This window comes from Limanda limanda, chromosome 23, assembly GCF_963576545.1.
Source record: "Limanda limanda chromosome 23, fLimLim1.1, whole genome shotgun sequence".
Taxonomy (NCBI): domain Eukaryota; kingdom Metazoa; phylum Chordata; class Actinopteri; order Pleuronectiformes; family Pleuronectidae; genus Limanda; species Limanda limanda.
The window spans coordinates 4,798,299-4,819,121 of record NC_083658.1 but is presented as its reverse complement, the minus strand read 5'-3'; the positions used below and the strand labels follow the sequence as shown (position 1 = coordinate 4,819,121).

General features: G+C 41.5%; 2 protein-coding genes across 4 annotated transcripts; one reads left to right on the top strand and one right to left on the bottom strand.

The window, feature by feature from the left end:
- Nucleotides 1-2,514: 2,514 nt before the first annotated feature.
- LOC132996987 (uncharacterized) lies at nt 2,515-11,760 on the bottom strand. Its single transcript, XM_061067359.1, has 12 exons — nt 11,653-11,760; nt 10,956-11,273; nt 10,273-10,398; nt 10,157-10,191; nt 10,006-10,062; nt 6,460-6,570; nt 6,107-6,233; nt 4,737-5,060; nt 4,404-4,439; nt 4,193-4,318; nt 4,067-4,101; nt 2,515-3,973 (listed from the first exon to the last, which is right to left on the bottom strand). The coding sequence occupies exons 1-12, from the start codon at nt 11,726-11,728 to the stop codon at nt 3,701-3,703; spliced, it is 1,644 nt and encodes a 547-aa protein (XP_060923342.1). The 5' UTR covers nt 11,729-11,760; the 3' UTR covers nt 2,515-3,700.
- Nucleotides 11,761-12,293: 533 nt separating this feature from the next.
- LOC132996632 (splicing factor U2AF 35 kDa subunit-like) lies at nt 12,294-20,646 on the top strand. Of its 3 annotated transcripts, none has more exons than XM_061066947.1 (8): nt 12,294-12,343; nt 13,068-13,155; nt 14,217-14,283; nt 18,915-18,964; nt 19,351-19,449; nt 19,658-19,791; nt 20,165-20,257; nt 20,344-20,646. In XM_061066947.1, the coding sequence occupies exons 1-8, from the start codon at nt 12,300-12,302 to the stop codon at nt 20,450-20,452; spliced, it is 684 nt and encodes a 227-aa protein (XP_060922930.1). In that variant the 5' UTR covers nt 12,294-12,299; the 3' UTR covers nt 20,453-20,646. The 3 variants fall into 3 exon arrangements, with proteins under 3 accessions (XP_060922930.1, XP_060922929.1, XP_060922931.1); XM_061066946.1 differs by having other exon boundaries at nt 18,912-18,964; XM_061066948.1 differs by lacking the exons at nt 12,294-12,343; nt 13,068-13,155; nt 14,217-14,283 and adding an exon at nt 15,311-15,327.
- The last annotated feature ends 177 nt before the right edge of the window (nt 20,647-20,823 follow it).

Below are 20,823 nucleotides of genomic sequence, written 5' to 3'. Positions count from 1 at the left end.
ACTCTCAGACCCTGCGAGGGGCTTCAGCTTCCTTGTGTCGTTTTTGTGATCATCTACCTTGAAATAACCTTGAATTTACCAATTTCAGCTGTTGCTTCACAAAGATGGTTAAAGTGTTTTTAATGATCTGCGCTAGAATTTAAAAATCACAATTTGACGCCACTATTTCAACTCGACTCAGAGGTTTAAAAACTCCATAGTTGAGGATGAGATCTGTCACCTCATTCTTTTGTTTTTTCTTCTTCTTTCCCCTCAAATGTCTTTAATCGTGTTTTGGAAAAGAACTCCTCAGTCTGACGTTGACAGTTCTGAAGTTCCTCCAAACGCCTCTCGTGTTCATTCTTGTTTACTTTGTTTGCCCAGACTTCACAAAGGCAGGAAAGGGTTCGTCGTTGCATTGCTTTGGCGTCTGACTGACTTATTCTGATTCTCATCTTTTTAAAGCAAATAATTTCCACATTAATAATAAAACAGAGGCTTATCTGAAGGCAACTCGGTGCCCACATTGAATTAACGAACAATAAAATCAGTCATGTTTATCGAGTCACCCCTAAAGGAATTTATTTATTCACCCTTTTAAGATTGTTAAAGGTTTCGCTCTTAAAACAGTTGAATCACCAAGATACGGAATCACCTGACCTGTTGAAAGTTCAAGCATGCTTATCTGTTTTTTCAACACTAGATGGCAGCATGGTGTGATTTGCTTATGAGTGAGTTTTTCCACTTGTCCAATTCAGCATCAGTTCCAATATTTGCTCAATATTTGTTTACCTCCATTGCCACAAATACAAAACAAAATACAAATGTGTTAATAACTGTCGCCCCCCTGCTCGAAAATAAATGTTCTTGAGCTTCCTCGATAACAGGGGGCGAGGTGTCTCTACCTGCATGTGTCACGTTGTGGTTGGTGGGCGATGCATGCAGGTCTGGTTTGTGTTTAAACGTGTGTGTGTGTGGCTGTGTGTGCCTGATTGTGCAAGCATTGCAGCTTTTAGCACTTTTACAACCACAGAGGTATCACATCCCACAGGCCACATTTCTTCACAGGCTTCACTCAGCCACTAACACATGTTGCAGCTCGCTTTTACTCTTTTACACAGTCCGCAATCAAAGTTATATAAATACACAACAGAGGTCAATGTGGTTTTTCTGCAGCAGAATCAAACTCTGAAAGTAAAGGGCTCAACTATCATCATCATCTTCGTCCTGACTGACTCCTGCATCACAAGCGTCATTAATTAAAACATACGATATCTTTTTATCCAAGAGACATAATGATTTCTATGCAGCTGAAGGAGTCCTTATTTTGAGGAGGTTCCTGGTTTTCAAGCTGCCGAGGTTTTTGGTCTCAACTGAGAAGTGTCGTTTCCTGGATTCAAGGAGGAAGGGGGATGATGTTGTGACGACTCGTCCTTTCCACCTGTGTCTCTGCTTCAACTCCTGCAGGTAAAAGGTGACGTCATTTTTACCACCTCATCAATGTTTTTGTCATATTAAGCATGTGGGTGTTGTATATTTGTTGATACCCCTCAATTTGCCCTGTAAAGATGAAAGATGATATTTTAAATCAATAATTGCTACATTTATAGATTTTGTTGTTGACATTTGCTTATTAAATTGATGAGACCATTGATGAGATCATTTTTTTTAATCACACAACTTCCTTAACAGCCGGATGATGTCTGAGCTCGAGTCTGATTCTATTTTTTAATTTTGCATCTTCAACTGTAAAGTAACCTCCATCCCTTCCCCTCACAGGTTTGTACATGAGGTTACGTGACGTGTGGTTTTATTTCTGCTTCCTGTTCGTCAGTCGATCGGCTGTCTGCTCCCGAACGCACAGAACACCGTGTCCAGAGAAGAAGAGAGGTGCAAACACACACACACACACACACACACACACACACACACACACACACACACACACACACACACACACACACACACACACACACACGCAATCACCTTTAAAAGAGGTATTGGTACCTGATGTGTGCACGTAAGTTACATTCCTGAAGAGGAAAGAAAACTATGAACCAGTAAATGTGTTGAACGCAAACACACACACACACACACACACACACACACACACACACACACATCAAACAATAGCACTTTCACGTGTTATCAATTTCACACTTTGATTTACAGGAAACCAAGGGTCAGATTCACCATCATTCACGACAGTGACCAGGCCTTTATGAAGAAGCTTAAAGGAAAAACAGTACAAAGTACAATCCTGCCAAAGCCTATTGACATTATTTGACATATCAGAAAGAATGTGACATATCAGTGCTAAGTTCCAGTCTTTGATAAATTCACGGAAAATTATAAAATATAATAACAGATCACAGAAGAAGATGCTCTGTGCTGTAAAAACAAAAAAAAGGTGCAGTTTTATTTTAGCTGGAATTTTAAAAAAGGAGGAAGGAAATGCTGTTTTACTTTTTATGCACAGACACACACAAACAAACACACACACACACACACACACACACACACACACACACACACATCTTTTTCAACCTTGATTGATGTGAAACTCTCCGGTGAATTTTGAGTTCTGCTTTGAACAGTTTCAAAGAAAATTTCACATAAAATAGTCGTGGACACACCTTATGTTATATGATTGCACAAAAACATCACATTATTATTACAGTGTCTTATTTTGAAGTTACAGACAAACAACAAGTTTTTCCTGTAGGATTACAAAAGCTCATGTTTACATTCATACAGTCGACTTGACACAGGATGAAAACTCATGGAAACATAACTCTTATCAGGTGTGGTGTCACTCTGTAGAGTCATGATGAAGACACACTTTTTAAACAAACATTACAAAGCAGGATCACACCCAAAACCACACAAATTGTAGACATTTCGCAAACAGTGTGTAGCAATCCGTTTAGTTTGGTAGAACACGCTTTAGCTCAATAGACTCTGAGGACTTCTCATCTGTGACATTCAGCTCTCGGCCTCCGGCTCCGATTGAAGTTTTTTAGGAAATGTAGTTTATTTTTTATGGAATGTAAATATCTCAGAAATGTGGCCATTGTAGGTTCTGGGCAAAAGTAAGAGTGAGTTTGTTTGGGGCTGTTTTCAGTAGCGGATTAATACACGTTAATACTTCATATGGAGGTTTCAGTCACAGGTTCAGTTCTTACTCAACCAGTTGCTGTTTCTCTTCTCTATTCTCTATCCTGTCAATAAAGAGAAAAATGCAACAAAGGGGAATAATAACAATTCCCACTCTGAAAGGTATAATTTATATTATCCACAATCGTTAAGTGACCCCCTCAGTGAATCACTGATGTGGAACATCATGCTCTCTGGGAAATTCCACAACCTGTATTTTCAAGTTCGTCTAACTTTGAGTAATACTGAGATGTGAGGTGCGGTCGGCAGGAAGAGAAACAACCATGTGCACTCGCTGACATTTCACTCAGTTCTGCTCTTGTGTCGTTTGTATTAGTACGTGATGAACAGACAAAGTTCACAGAATCACTCTGAAGCTTCATCTTGAGCAGAGAGAAGACCTGTGAATGTGTAGAGGAGGATACACAACATCCAGGACATGGAACATCATCCTTGTGTCCTTGCTGCCGTTGTAGATCCAGTTTGAAACGTTCTGCTAACTTCTGTCTAATTCCCTCTAGCACACATCAGGACTGACATCACATCCCCGGTGGTTGTTGCGTGTTCACGCCACTCGAATAGCTGCGTATTCCGAACACTCCTCCGACCTCCGGGGCCGAGCGGCGGCCCCTGGTGGCTGCTGATGGTTGAGAGCCGCGTACACGACGCCGCTACACTCCTCTGCCGCTCCTCTCGTTCTCTTGCCCTCTCCCTTCACCTTGCTGTAAATGTCTTTGGGCGCAGATAGACGCGATGGAGGGGCAGAGGGGCTAGCTCTCTGCCCGGGCGGGGGGCCGCCACATGTGAGGGGCCTCTCCGCCAAGTGGATTGTCGCGTACTGCACACACCCAAGAGAGAATATCACATTGCATAGTAGGAAGGACTTAAAATGGGATGAGATGGATTGAAGTTTGAAATGTAGTCGTCTTACCTGACATTCACCTTGTGTCCCTTTCTTTGATTTCCCTGCAAGGTTTTGACAAATTGGTTATTTTTTCCGACTCATTGATTTGTAGTGCATAGTGCCATTATTGATTTTATTTTTTAGACAGCTTACCTGTGCAGCATCGCATTGATACGACAGTTAGAACTATCACTAAGGTGACGAATCCCACGATCCCAGCAGCAGAGGACATGTACATCCACAAAGGTTTTAAGGCCTCTGAGTCAGAAGTTTCGGGAACTTTAAGGTAAAGGAAAGAATTCATATCAACTACAGTGTTTCAGTGATTGAACTGTTTCATGAGTCAGAGAAAGTTCAGCCTTACTTGTCTTATTCTTAGTTGTACTATGTCCATCACCACCTACAAAACAACACAGCGCTATTGTGTTTATTATTTATTGGATTTAATATCATATATATTTGACATTCTGGGTCCCACAGTGCTGCTCTTGTATTTTTATTATATTATTATTATTAATTATTTCATTTTATGTGGCTGGATCAAGTGAACTTCCCCGGCGTGGGATCAATAAAGTTCATCTTATCGTATCGTATTCTTATCTTTTTGTGCCGCGTTGTGTCCTAACTTATCTTAACTTCTTTTTATCTAATCTTATCTTATCTTAATTTGAATACAGGTTTCTTAAGTCACACTCACCGTGGACAGAGACTCTGATGACGTGACTCACATCGTTTCCCACTCGACACTGATACACACCTGAGTCGTTACTGAGTATTTTTGGGAAAATCAAAAGCGATGCCCACTCATGGTTCACCTCTTTCCACTCTGATCTAATGTGACTGCTACTTCCGACACTGATTTGTTTAGAATTTCCATTCAGCAGCTTGAACCAAGTCACTGTTGGTTCTGATTTATTGCAGAAATCCACTGGGCAGTGAATGACAAGTTCTCGTCCAGATGAGGTCTCGTAGGTTGTGTTTCGGCGTACTTTGATAGAAGGGTTACAGCCTGAGTCTTCACCTGCAGAGGAAAAATGACAATACGAGCAGATTACAAATATATACAGAACACGTTTTATAACGAAGGGTCAACGACAGCTGCTATGTTTGTTATGTCCCGTGACAATGAAATTTGAATTTGTGAAGAAAATTAGCTGTGGTTGTAGGAACTGAAAGTGAACTCCATGTTTCATGAGGAACTTTAAACCCACATAGATCAGTTTCACCCATAGACTGAACACTTTTTATCTTATTTTATGCTGGTATATTGTGTCAATTTCCGATATGAATAAACTTAAGAAATAGTCACTTGCCAACAGTGAGTCATCATCAAATAATACAAATCCTGCCCACAGACCACAATAAGAATCTTTATGTCCATAGACTGTGTATAAATACATGAATAAAACTAAAAAAATTCACATAGTCATCACTGTTTTTAAAAGATGAAAATCATGCAGGTAGTACTTATGCAAGAGGATGAGTTAAAACTTGAAAAGTATTGGCTCCCTTGTAATGAACAGTTTGAACATGATGAGTTCCATTTGAAAATAACATTATGTGCCTCGCTATTGGAAATTTGTTCTTTTCTTAAAGTTGGAGAGAAAATCTCTAATTGTTTCCATCAAGTGCCCACACATGTAAAAACAACCTCCTGTTGAGACCGAAAACCGAGTTTTGTTTGCACCTGAAACCATTTTTGGGGGATTTTGACAATTCTCAGTTCAACATACATTAGTTTTAGAATTCCCCTATTTAAAAACAAAAGTTGTGCCTGTGACGCTTGAGGCAGAATCATGCTCCAAATGTTATGAACAAATCTACTCTGATTAATGATATCGGTTCGGACTTTTACTCCAAAGATGGAGTTTGGCAAATAGATCCAACTTTGTTTATCTAAGTTCACGACCTTAAGAGAAATCTGGCCTCCGACCCTTTTGGAAAGGCTTTGGATTACAAAGCTCTCCAGACAGAATAAAACAAGCTGACTGTTTATATCCGAGAAGGAAGGAAAAGCAGCGCCACAGAAATCCTGAAACAGCACGACAAACACAAAAAATCACTTACTGTCAGCGTTTAAGGTGAGAACCAGCGCTGCCCAGAGGGACACGTGCAGGACGGTGCACCAGGGCTGAGGCCTCATGCTGGAACTCTGGTGAAGCCTGCTGTCAGCTTCCAAATAAGCTCCTCCAAGTGAATCATTTTAGAGAACTACATGCTATAACTGCAAATGCTGCTTCCTCTTTCTCTCTTGCGTCTTGCCCCTTGAAACGAGGGGCGGTGAAAGTACTGGAGGTGAGTCGAGGTCAGTGGGTGGTCTTGGTTCTGCAAACGACGCAGGTCTGACACGGTTCCCACGGATACAGGCGTACTCTCCCCTTCACCTTTCTCATTTCTGACTATTGTTTCACTCCTCGTACCTTTACGTCTTCGTCATTGTGGGAAAGCGTTTTCAAGCGGACTCCGCCCCCTTCTCCCTTCCTCTTACCTCCGTCGTGTGCATCTGCAGATGAGCCCGGCCCTGTGCACGGCTGTGTGGTTACAGCAGAGGATGTACAGTGCACTGGGGAGGAGAGGGGGGGATGCTGTGGCCTCTTGAGCTTTGATAGCTACTCTGTTGATGTTTGTGTGTGAGTGAGTGTATTTGTGTGTGTGTGGTTAATATCAGGCAACACCATCATCCTGTGGACTGCTTATCAACCAATGAATCTTTCAGGTTTCAAAAGACCACTTCTAAAAAAAGGTTTGTGAATCTAAAATTGAATTCTAATGATGTCAGGGTTTGATAGATGAAAACACATGTGACAAAAAGTCAGGGCAACTGATCCTCTGATGCTTTCACTATTCTGTTGAACTAAAGAAATAAATACAGACAAGGTGAAGCACTGACATCTGGGTAAACACTTGAATAACAGCACTGCATTAAAAATTGTGGAAAATAAAAGCACATCAGCATCCGTCCACTTCAGTGTCCAACCTTCATGTGGAATATTCTTTTACTCTGTAAACTAATTGGCATCTGCAGGTTTGCTTCAACAAAAATATCTTGAATCTTGAATATTGTGTACATTACAGGGGGAGGAAAATAAGTAAAACTAACACTAACATATTATATTCTATTTATTCTATAATATAAATCCTTATCAGTTATCACTTATAATTATACATTTTTATGTGGAAAGAAAAATAATAAATGTATAAATCTGTTTATATCATTTGAAATAACTTTGCTTTATAAGGCCTATACAGGAAACATTTTTAAATATTTTTGCTGAACAACAGCGCACACGTGTGGCGCTCAGGGGAACTGCAATCCGAGTGTGCATCCGACTCCCTGTTTACGTCAGCGAGGAGAAAGACACAGAGAAAGACAAGTAAGTTTTATTGAAAGTTTAACGCAACTGTCTCCTTCGCGGTGAGTTTACCGTGACGTGAGTCAGCAGCGGCTACTTCCGGTTCACTCACAGCTTCCGGTTGTTACCGCAGCGCCTCACACGAGCTAACATTAGCAGCAGGAAGCTAACGCCGAGCTAACGCTTTGAATGAAGCTCATGAACACACGACAGCTCTCGGCCGGCCACTAGGTGGTGCTGGTTTTCCAGACAGATGTTTAACAGCACCTCTGTTTACCTGCTTGTCCAGGTCTAAATGACTGCCATGAAAAATGTGTATAACAATAAGCACCACCTCCTCCTTCTTCCTCCTGTATGTAGATGAAGTGTGTCCCAGTCAAACCTCAGGAGCAGAAACCACAGATTCTGGAGTTAAGCTTCTCAAGTGTCTGGTGTGAACATAGAGTCCAGTGAAGTAGAGCTGAAGCAGAACCTTGTGTAGACGTACTGTAGGTGTGTAATGGAGCGAGAGGGCTTCCTGTTTCATGTAGGGACGCCTTGATTCTGCTTTTGATAAAAGTGTTTTATTTGACTCAGTGATAATGAATTAACAGCCATCTGTTTTCAACTTAAAGGAAAGTTCCTGCTTATATTCTTTTGTTTTGATCATTTTACCCCTTCACGATTATTATTGTTAATATAAGTATTGATTGAAATAGATTGTTCACTTCTATTCAGCTTCAAATTACTCTTCAACCAGCTTTGATCATTCATCACTAAGTCTGAACGATTATTTTATATCGTACATGATTAAAAAAAAACTTGACCAGCATCGTTTTTGTCCGTCCTTTTCCAGAAGCAGTTCATGTAAGCTGCACTGAGTTTGTGTTACCTGTTGCTGACACGAGTGGTTACTGCTTGTTTTCCCAGATTAGAGACATGTGTAGTGTAAGAAAAAAATCTGAATCATCACGTGTTAGATAATTCTTGTTTTTCATCTCCATAATAAAACCTCTGGTCAACTGTTGCTGTGGAAAACACTCAAACAAGCATGTTTGGCCAGTAGGTGGCGATAAAGTCTATATGAACAATCTCTCAAATACTAGAGGAGAACCTTGCGAGGATGCTCAGTGGGCTTATTATCCAGTCGGACAGTATGTAGCATGATGTTTCTGCTGCTAAGTCATAATAACCCAAAGCAACAGTGGGCATAAGATTAGATAATCTTTTATCAGTCCCTCAACGGGGAAATATGCTACATGCAAAGTAAGGTGTGACGCCGTTGTTTCCCAAACGCTGTGTTTTACATGTAAACAATGACCAGTGTGTAGGAAAATCGTAGTTTTATCCACTTAAAATACAGTTTTCAAATGGACAAGAGGCTCAATTGAACAAGATATCTGCTTGAGTGTGGACAGGGGCTGAGAGGGGTCAGCTGTGGGTTTGCTTCGGTGAAGTAGATCAAGTTACCATAAGAGAGTTAGAGAGACAGAGAGACATGCATCCAGTAATATGCAGAATTACCTCTTTGATAAATGTGACCTGGAAACATGGCTCAGAGTGTAACTACAGTAGGACGAAGCATCATGCTTTGCTAAAACAAAATTTCTTAAACAGCGGGGTGATGCCTGAGCTTGAGTTTGATTCTATTTTCTAATTTTACATCTTCAACTGTAAAGTAACCTCCATCCCTTCCCTCACAGGTTTGTACATGTGGTTATGTGTCGTGTGGTTTTATTTCTGCTTCCTGTTCATCAGTCAACCGGCTGTCTGCTCCCGAACGCACCAAACACCGTGTCCAGAGAAGTAAAGCTTCAGCTCATTGTTTTGGAAATTTATCATGAGATTTGAAATAATGAGTTTCTTAGACCGGAGTTTTCTTTGAGTTTTAATTATTAGCTCTGCAGAGGGTTACACAGCCAGCAACATGGCTCAGAGTGCAACCACAATAGTTAAAGAGAGAGGGTTTTAATACAATGTGATAAACAGGAAAGAAGAAAGAAAGCAGGCAGGAAATGTCTACTTTGAGGTTTCATCTGCTAAGGTCACTGTGGTCATCAAACTGAATATGCTATGTGCTGTCAAGTCAAGTCTGCTTCCTCGGAACAGTTTCAAAGAAAATTTTACATAAAAACAGTCGTGGCTACACATTATGTTATATGATTGTCAAAAACATCACATTATTATTACATTCTCTTATTTTAAAGTCACAGACAAACAAGTTTTTCCTGAAGGATTACAAAAGCTCATGTTTACATTCATGCAGTCGACTTGAAACGGGATGAAAACTCAGGGAAGCAAAACTATTATCAGGTGTGATCACTGTGATCACTTAGAAGAGTCATCTTAAGTTGTGAAAGTGAAGACACAGTTTTTAAACAAACATCGCAAAGCAGAATCGCACACAAAACCACACTAGTTGTAGACAGTTCGCAAAAAGTGTGTAACAATCCGTTTAGTTTGGTAGAACACGCTTTAGCTCTACAGACTCTGAGGAACTTCTCATCTGCCGCGTTTCTGTTTCTCTTGCTGTCTCCCTTCACCTTGCTCCACCTTGGTGACGTCAACTCGTCGGGTCGCGGGTCTTTGGGTGCAGCTAAACGTGATGGCAGGGCAGAGGGGCTCGCTCTAGGCCCGGGCGGGGGGGCCGCCACGTGTGAAGGTTCCCTCGACCATTTCGATCGTCGTGTCCTGCACACACCCAAGAGAGAATATCACATTGCATAGTTGGAAAAACTTTAAAATGGGATGAGATGGATTTAAGTTTGAAATGTACTCGTCTTACCTGACATTCACCTTGTGGCCCTTTCTTTGATTTCCCTGCAAGGTTTTGGACAATTGGTTATTTTTTGTATGTATTGAATGTTTCCATTATTGTTTTTTTTTTTAAAAACAGCTTACCTTTGCACCATAGGATTGATACGACAGTTATAACTATCGATACGGTGACGAATCCCACAATCCTTGCGGCAGAGGACATGTACATCCACAAAAGTTCTAGGGTCTCTGGGTCAGAAGTTTCGGGAACTTTAAGGAACAGGAAGGAATTCATATCAACTTCAGTCATTCAGTGTTTGAACTGTCTCAGGATTCAGAGAAAGTTCGGCCTTACTTGTCTTATTCTTAGTTGTATGTTCACCACCACCTTGTGTTTATTATTATATTAATTTAATTTCATATATTTATTTTACATTCTGGGTCCAAACACAGTGCTGCTCTTGTACTTTTATTATACAATAGCGGTTATTAGAAAAATAAACTTCAAAATATGTATAACTGTCTATGCATGTGTATATATTTATTTATTTCAATATCTCTATTTACAAAATGCACAAAAACACCATACACAAATACCTTTCTCTCCAAATAACATATCCATCTGATGTGAAATGTCTATATTATGTACCTTGATTTCATTTTATGTAGCTGTATCAAGTGAACTTCCCCGGCGTGGGATCAATAAAGTTAATCTCATCTTATCGTATTTTTTATCTTTTTGTGTCGCGTTGTGTCCTAACTTATCTTTCCTTCTTTTTATCTTATCTTATCTTAATGTGAACAGAGGTTTCTTAAAACACACTCACCGTGGACAGAGACGTTGATGGCGTGACCCACATGACTTCCCATTCGACACTGATACAGACCTGAGTCGCTGCTGAGTATTTTTGGGAAAATCAAAAGCGATGCCCACTCATGGTTCACCCCTCTCCACTCTGTTCTAATGTGACTGCTACTTCCGACACGTTTAGAAGTTCCATACAGCAGCTTGACCCAGGTCACTGTTGGTATGGATTTATTGCAGAAATCTACTGGGCAGTGAATGACAAGTTCTCGTCCAGGTGAGGTCTTGTAGGTCGTGTGGCGACGTACTTTGATAACAGGGCTACAGTCTGAGTCTTCACCTGCAGAAGAAAAATGACAATACGAGCACGTTTTATAACACGTTTTATAACGAACGGTCAATTACAGTTGCTGTTTGTTATGTCCCGTGACAATGACATTTAAAAAAATTTGCTGTGGTTGAAGGAACTGAAAGTATTTTTTTTTTAAAGTTGTGCCTTTGACGCTTGAGCCAGAATCAAGCTCCAAATGTTATCATGAACAAATCTACTCTGATTACTGATATCAGTTAGGAATTTTACTTCAAAGATGGAGTTTGGCAAATAGATAACAAAGCTCTCCAAACAGAATAAAACAAGCTGACTGTTGATATTCAAGAAGGACGGAAAGGAACGCCACAGAAATCCTGAAACAGCACGACAAACACAAAAAATCACTTACTGTCAGCGTTTAAGGTGAGAACCAGCGCTGCCCAGAGGGACACGTGCAGGACGGTGCACCAGGGCTGAGGCCTCATGCTGGAACTCTGGTGAAGCCTGCTGTCAGCTTCCAAATAAGCTCACCCTTTCTCATTTCTGACTATTGTTTCAGTCCTCCCATCTTTACATCTTCCTCATTGTTGGAAACGTTTTCAAGCTGACTCCCCCTCCCTTCCTCTTACCAACACTATCATCCTGTGGACTGCTTATCAACCAATTAATCTTTCAGGTTTCAAAAAGACCACTATTGTGTTTAACATCTGAAAAAAGGTTTGTGAATCTAAAATTATTTTATTCTGTAAATAAATTGGCATCTGCAGGCTTGCTTCAACAAAAATATCTTGATCGTGAATATTGTGTACAATTCAGGTACACAATATAATATATTATTTCTATAATAGTAATCATTTATCATTAATCATTGGACATTTTGATGTGGAAAGCTAAATAATAAACATTGTTTTAAACGGTATATATAGGAAACATTTTTACATTTTTCCCTGAACAACAGCGCGCCCATGTGGCGCTCAGGGGAACTGCAACCCGAGTGTGCATGCGACGCCCTGTCTACGTCATGACGTACATCACTACGTCAGCGACGAGCCGAAAATGGCGGAGTACCTGGCGTCCATTTTCGGCACAGAGAAGGACAAGTAAGTTTTATTGAAAGTTTAACGCAACTGTTTCCTTCGCGGTGAGTTTACCGTGAAGTGTGTCAGCAGCGGCTACTTCCAGTTCACTCACAGCTTCCGGTTGTTACCGCAGCGCCTCACACGAGCTAACGTTAGCATCAGGAAGCTAACGCCGAGCTAACGCTTTGAATGAAACTCATGAACACACCTCACATGTAGCCACCTCTATGGTAGCCACTGGGAGCTGCTGGTTTTCAGACAGATGTGAAACAACACAAACTTCTACCGTGTTGTTGACACAAGTGAATACGGGGTTTCTAGAAACACACAGGGAGCGAGAGGCTTGTTTATAAATTATGTTAGCATAGCATAGCTGCTGAGGTTTAAAGGCTCAGGGTGTCGCATTGAAGGGATCTGTAGGCAAGAATGTGTTATCAAATAACACCAGTGGTGTTTTAGTTGGTAGGTTTTATCTCAATTGTAAGACTTGTTGTTTTATTTACTCTGGAATGAGCCCTTTATGTTTAAATACTTTATGTTTGCATCAGGAGCGGGTCCCCTCTCTGGAGGCGGCCATGTTTTGTTTTGTACAGTAGCCCAGACTGGACAAACTGAACACCCTTTGAGTTTTTATGACAGCTGAAGGCTGCGTGTTCTCCTTCATGTTTGGAACATGCAACATGAAACTTCACTGAGTTCTTCACACTGAGGCTTTAAAAGTTGATGCTACTCTCTCTCTTTCCAGGGTCAACTGTTCCTTCTATTTTAAGATCGGGGCTTGCCGACATGGAGACCGCTGCTCGAGGTTGCACAACAAGCCGACCTTCAGCCAGGTGAGGATCCCCCCGAGGTTTCCCCCCTAAAACAAAAGGCTTCATTCTGCAAGATAGACATCTCACTGCTAATCACAACAGCACTCGGAGCGTATACATCCGCCAAGGCCCACATTTCACACATCCATAGATATCAGTCCCCTTCATTTTGTCTACATCCATGAGTTAGGCCCTGAGAGATTGGTGTGAAAAGCATCTTATCTCACAATCCTCAACAAAGTGACAAAACGCTACTGCTGGATCCCCACCGAAATGTCACTGGTCCCTCCCTGACCCACACCTCATCCTCCCACTAGGTTTTGAGGTAAAAGTCACTTTAAGGTGCATACAAGTCTGATCTGTTTATGAAAATGTGCACGGTTAATATTAGTTGCTTTCAATCCCATGTTTTCATTTGTGAACTTCTTTGATAAAACATTCTGTTCATCTTCAGTGAAATGATACTTATTAAACAGTCTTTGAACGTGGGTTCAGATGCTTTGCTCAATATATTCTGGAAATTGAAGAATCTTATTTGTACAAGCGGAAAAACGCTGCTCACAAATCAGTCAAAGTCATATCAATTGTGAATTCTGCCATATGTACAGGAAATAGACCTGATTGAAAGGCCGGTCCTCTCTGATCCCTGGTGTAAACTACTAAGTGGCCAGAACATATCAGTTCACAATACACTGTGCAAATATTGGATGCACGGTATAAAGGAAGTGAGTAGTGCAAACCGGAACAGTGCTAAAGTGGATTGAGAAGTGCAAAGCAGATGTGGTATGATAGCACAGTAAAAGGAAAAGTTTATTATACTTGCTGCAAGTCCAGGCCTGTTCACAGGCGAGTATAACTTGGCTTCAGGAGGATTTCATGGCATGACGAGCTTGACCTACACACCTTACCTGACGTGTAATCTCCATTGTTTTCTTTTCTTCAGATCCTTGGCAATGAAGGATCTTGTGCCTGCATGACTGTCAGAATGTAAACAAGCTAAACTAGAAGTTGGTGTAAACAGAAATGGCACAAAACCAACACTCAATCTGGTTTGACCACTGTTTCCTTTTCTTCCTCTGCAGACCATCTTGATTCAGAACATCTACCGAAATCCCCAGAACAGCGCCCAGACGGCAGATGCCTCACGCTGTAAGTTGATAACAGATTGCCAGTTTCTTTAGAGTAGAGCTCACGTCTAATTGAGTGATGATGGAGACGCAGTTGGGACGTCATAATCTCTCCACTGTTCAAATCATTCTTCCGTTATCACGTTCTTCCGATAGACCCTTTTCACAGCAGCCAGTTTGACACGTATCAGTAGGTAAACACGGGTGTTACTTATCACCTCCAATAAGGTTTTGTACCTAAATACAACAGAACCTTTCTTAATGTGATTAGTTACACCTCTGTTTACCTAATATTCCAGGTCAAAATGGCTGCCATGAAAAAGGTGTATTATAATAAGCACCAGCTCCTCCTCCTTCCTCCGCTGTGTAGATGATGTGTGTCAGAGTCACAAGCACTACTCAAACCTCAGGAGCATCACCCACAGGTTATGGAACTAAGCTACTCCAGTGTCTGTGTTTGGTGTTTACATAGAGTCCAGTGTAGTTGAGCTGAAGTAGAACTTTTTGTTTTGCTTATATTCTTTAGTTTTTCTCATTTTATCTTTCACGTAAAGTTTTCTGTAACTATCTGAGTCTGACCCGAACTTGACCGGCATCGTTTTTGTCCGTCCTTTTCCAGAAGCAGTTAATGTGAGCTGACACGCGTGGTTACTGCTTGTTTTCCCTGTTTACAGACATGTACAATCAGTGTTAAAAATAATAATCAGCACTGACAACTGGTCTGAATCAACACGCGTTCGATTTTTCTTGTTTTTCATCTCCATAATAAAACCTTTGGTCAACTGTTGCTGTGGAAAACACTCAAACAAGCATGTTTGGCCAGTAGGTGGCGATAAAGTGTATCAATAATCTCTCAAATACCAGCGGAACCATTGCGAGGATGCTCAGTGGAGTGCGGTGCCGTTTCCTGACAGCAAAATATTTACTCACATATTCTTTCCTCCCCAGATTTATATTTGGTTATATTCCATATCACAGAAGTTTGCATTTTGTATTTCAGACCATTTCCCTCTTGAACATTTACCTTCATAACCTTCAAAACTCAAGTCTGCTGCTGGTTTGCACTGTAAGTTCTCCCTTCATCCGCAGGACCCTCCAGCACTGACCACTGTGTCACATCCCCCCACATAAACCTAGTTGAGTGTAGGAATATGTCCTCTGGAGACGTGTAATGCGTCACATGATTTCCCGCAGTTAGAATAGTTGGCCTCATGCTGTTTTGCATGTTTTCCTGTCAAATGCACCCTTTGGTGCACAGGACAGCTTCGGTTTCAGAGCCGATGGTACAGATGTGATAGACTCTGTCAGCTATAATTAACTCACCGTTCATGTCTGGCTTCCTTTGCACTCAGCAGTTTCATATTGACTACATTCTATCGGTGTGATGGAACAGTTGTGTGGTATTACATCATGCCCCCTCTGTACATGGTTACACATTTAAACATTGGCAGATGTCATTTTAAAGTAAAACTCCCAACCAGGAGGAAAGTAAGGCCTTGTCTACACTGCTGCTGTAATTGTTTTACTAATAACTAATATTTCCCCCCTTGGCTTTACAAAATATCTCTGTCCTTAAAATATCACCAAAACGCTCAAACAAACATGGCTGGCCAATAGGTGGCGATACAGTCTATATCAGGGGTCACCAACACAGTGCCCGCGGGCACCTGGTCGCCCGCAGGGACCCCGCGAGTCGCCCGCAAGGCATGCTCTAAATTAAAAAAAACGAAAAAATAATTAAGTTTGAAATTTAAAAAATAGTCAAACCGCCATCTCACTCTATGCCAGTGATTCTCAAACAGCTAGGGCGCGCGACCGGGAGGGGGACGTGTGTGTGTGTGTGTGTGTGTGTGTGTGTGTGTGTGTGTGTGTGTGTGTGTGTGTGTGTGTGTGTGTGTGTGTGTGTGTGTGTGTGTGTGTGTGTGTGTGTGTGTGTGTGTGTGTGTGTGTGTGTGTGTGTGTGTGTGTGTGTGTGTGTGTGTGTGTGTGTGTGTGTGACAGCACACACACAGGCCCCGGGGCTCCGCCCCCAATCATTCGCTCAGAGCAGTGATTCTCAAACTGTGTGGGGCGCGCGACCGTTAGGAGGAAATGTGAGGCGCAACTAATATTATAGCCGAACTAATGTTTTGACGTCTGCATCTCTTTAACGGCGGAGCAGTAAACAAATCGCTCTTTCGCCGTAGCCAGTGGTCAGCAACCCGCGGCTTCAGCTCCTCTGCAGCGGCTCCCTGTGCATGAGGAGAGACTTGTATGGATTTTAGGTCTGAAAACTCTGGCAGCTGACAGTATGAGACCCAAAAAATGAAGAAGACACTTAGAAACATTACACCCCAGTCATATGCATGTGTTATTTTTGGTTGAGCTTTATCATCTTGCAACAAAGTTTTGAAAAAGAACAGACTGATGGAGGCATGTAGTGATAAATGTCACCAAAAGTACTTCAATTAAGTTGAATTTAAGCAAAGTTGAAACAGTTTAACAGAAATAAATGTTGCATGTATTAATATATCTGTTTCCTACAATCATTGTTAATAATTAACATTAACTTGATCAGACAGTCTCTTCACATATATTATTAATAATATTAAAAGGTGATCTGTGCAACTCTGTTATTCAGGACGTTTGTATCAAACAAGCAGTGGTGTATAAAGTACTTGAAAGCCATACTTGAGTAAAAGTACAGATATCGTGGGCGGCTGTGGCTGAGGGGTAGAGTGGTCGTCCTCCAACCTGAAGGTCGGCGGTTCGATTCCCAGTCTGAACCATCTGCATGCCGAAGTGTCCTTGGGCAAGATGCTGAACCCTGAACGGCCCCCCATAGAATAACAAAGTGCTGCAAGTAGATGCACTGTATGAATGTGTGTATGAATGGGTGAATGTGAAACTGTACTGTAAAGCGCTTTGAGTGGTCTTCATCAGACTAGAAAAGCGCTATATAAATACAAATCCATTTACCATTTACCATATCTTACCTGAAAGTGACTTCGGTAAAAGTAAAAGTCACCTGTCAGAAAATGACTTGAGTAAAAGTATTAGAGTTGCTAATATTAAATATTAAATTTATTTCAACTGACTGAAAAATTATAACAACACTATATATGTATTGTATAATTTTACAAATTTTGAACCCGAGATGCTGAGGTTAAAGTAGTATTGGACAAGTGCATCTGAACTTCTAGCGACAACAAAGAATCAACACAATAGAATAAACAAGTGCCTCTTGATCTACCTAAGAACACTAATAGACCAAATGAACCTTTTGTGTCTATTAGCTGTATTGTGTAACTGCCTGGATGTTTACCTGCCTGTATACCTGCCGCCAGCTTGTCCTCTCATCTACATGTAAGCCTGTTTATTTATCATTAGACTCTCTTCACTGAATGGGCCTGTGTTTGTGTTTGCATTTGTTTCCAGCAGGGTGACAATACACCTGTAGGGTATCTTGCCTGTAGGGACGACAAAGTGAAGACACAACCCTGCTTGAAGTTGTTCCAATATTTTCTTTAAGAAAAGTTAACCACTTGCTGCTTCGAGCTATGTATTTATGTGCAGATGTTGACACGAAGCAGGAAAGGGAAAACAAATGTGAATCGAAAAAGGAATACCTTCAAAAAATTATGTAAAGTCACCTAATAAAAGCCCTCAAAAAGCAAATTAATTTGCCTGAATAATAATCCTTACAATTTCAATAGGGCCTCACGTCTGTCAGTGCCTGTCAGTGCTCTGGCCCTAATAATAAAGACTGAACCGAGCTCCCGCAGGAGCAAGAGAGCGAGAGAGAGGTGCGCCGTGCGTAAAGGTGCACGTTGCGCCAACCTCCGCTGCTCAAGTAACGAGCCAGTTTTGAGAATGTAAGAAGTAGAAAGTTCAGATATTTGTGCTCAAATGTAGCGAGTTAAAAGTCGTCAGGAAAATAAATACTCAAGTAAAGTACAGATATGTGAAAAATCTACTTAAGTACAGTAACGAAGTATTTCTACTTTGTTACTTCCCACCACTGGAAACAAGTAGCCCTTCGTACTACTCAGTACCTTCGAAGTAGCTCTCAGTCTAAGAAAGGTTGGTGACCCCTGGTCTATATGAACAATCTCTCAAATACCAGAGGAGAACCTTGAGAGGATGCTCAGTGGACTTATTATCCTGTCGGACAGTATGTAGCCGCTATTGTTTCTGGCGCTTTGTCATAACCCAAAGCAACAGTGGGCATAAGATTAGATAATCCTCTATCAGTCCCTCAACCTGGAAATATGCTACATGTAAAAGTAACTTATTTCCCAAACGCTGTCTTTTACATGTAAACACTGACCAGTGTGTAGGAAAATAAAGTGTCTGTCTGGACAAGAGGCTCAATTTAACAAAATATCTGCTTGAGTGTGGACAGGGGCTGAGAGGGGTCAGCTGTAGGTCTGCTTCAGTGAAGTAGGTCAAGTTACCATAAGAGAGAGAGAGAGACATGCATCCAGTAAAATGCAGCATTACCTCTTTGATAAATGTGACCTGGAAACATGGCTCAGAGTGTAACTACAACAAAGCATAATGCTATGTTGTTACAGTTAGTTTTGCCCGTTGACATATCATGAAGTACATTTAAACATTTTCCCCACACACTTGTAGTTCTGACTTGACTCTCTCCCTTGTTGACGTCAGCAGGTGCCGTCAGTGACGTGGAAATGCAGGAGCACTATGACGAGTTCTTCGAGGTGAGTGACCTTTTGTGCTTGTGACTTGTCTCCGTTCCACATGTTGCTGGACACAACCTCGCCGCGGTGTTATCTGCCTCTTGTGACACTTTGCCGCTGATAGGTGCAGCATGACTTGCCAAAATGTGGCCAGTTCTTTGCTGATGCAGGAATCCTTTATTTGGTCCGAAGCAAATATTTACACAGCCGGCCTGGAAGTGCTTTACCTCATGGAAAATTACTGACACGATTAATGAAAAAAATAGATTGCGATTGTGGTAATATCTGAAAATAAATGTTTTTAATTTGATTCCACAGGGTTTACCACCAGTTAATTGGTTTTAGTGGTCGACAAGATTCACTGATTTTCTTATTATTGATTATTTATCTCTTTTCTTTCATAACAGGAGGTGTTCGCGGAGATGGAGGAGAAGTACGGAGCGGTGGAGGAGATGAACGTGTGCGATAACTTGGGCGACCACCTCGTGGGAAACGTCTACGTTAAGGTTGGTGACGGATCTCGATTCACTAACAAGAGGAGGAACTAATATGTCGATGTAAATAGGTAATATGACTGTAGTTAAATGAAGGGAAATCCTGAATTTTTACAACACTTCCACCTTAGAACTGTTTCATTTGTGCTCCAGATACAATATCATAAAGTTAATTAACTGTCCCCAGTTCTTGTCTAAGTCCAGTATCCTCTGTGTGTAGTTTCGTCGTGAGGAGGATGCAGAAAAAGCCGTCATGGATCTGAACAACCGCTGGTTCAACGCTCAACCCATCCACTCGGAGCTCTCCCCAGTCACCGACTTCAGGGAAGCTTGCTGCCGCCAGTATGAAATGGGGTGAGTGAATATGCGTATATTTCTACATCAGGTTTATCCGAGAATCAAGTTTATATTAAAGAGCTTGTGTGTAGCCGCAGGGTAAAGTCAGACAAACCAAGATAAAGCTCCACTGTTTATCCTGTAACTAAAGCTGGATTACAAACCAGTTGAATAAGTGAGTTGGCCTGAGGCTCCAGAATATCATGAATTGTGAAAGCTCCAGGTTTATTCTGCACAGGGCTCATTTCATATGGATACACACGGCCTGAAGCACAGTATCCACAGACATGAAAGGGTTAGGAAGCGTTCAGCTTGTTTGTGTTCTTGTTTCACGGTGTCACTGGATTCAAGGCTAACAGGTTTTAACTCTTGATGGACTGCCTTCCTACAGAGAGTGCACCCGAGGCGGCTTCTGCAACTTCATGCACCTTAAACCAATATCACGGGAACTTCGGAGGGACTTGTACGGCCGCCGGAGGAAAGGGTATGGGACTCCAGAAGGTGGAAGATTGTCTAATTGAGGAAAGGTGTTAAGTTGGAAGTTAATCTTTCTTTCTTTCCTCCCTGCAGCCAGCGCTCCGGCTCGCCTCCCCGGGAACAACGCTCTCGCTCCAGGGATCGCCGGCGGGATCGTGAAAGGCGAAGGTCGAGGGATCGGGAGCGTTCCGGAAGGTTCTAAAGGTTCTAAAGGTTCTGAAGGAAGCCGAGACTCTCCCAATGTTCCCACAGCACATCCCTCCCCCTCCACCCCAGCCGTGATGACAAAGTTATTTTCTTTTTGTGAATTGTATGAAGGTTGTTCTTGTTTCTTTTATTCCCTTTTTTAAAGACGAGCTTGTGTCGCTTTCTCAATAAAACATATTTGTAACTTTATTTCTCGTTCAGGGATTTTTTGGGACGCGGGAACAAAACATGCTTTACTTCATCATTTCATTTGTCATGAATACACATAATAACATCAAGTAACAGGTAATTTGATAAAACAAAATTTTAACTTGGGAATGAAACGATTTTAGATAAAACTATCTCCACCAACTGCCATGTTAAAGT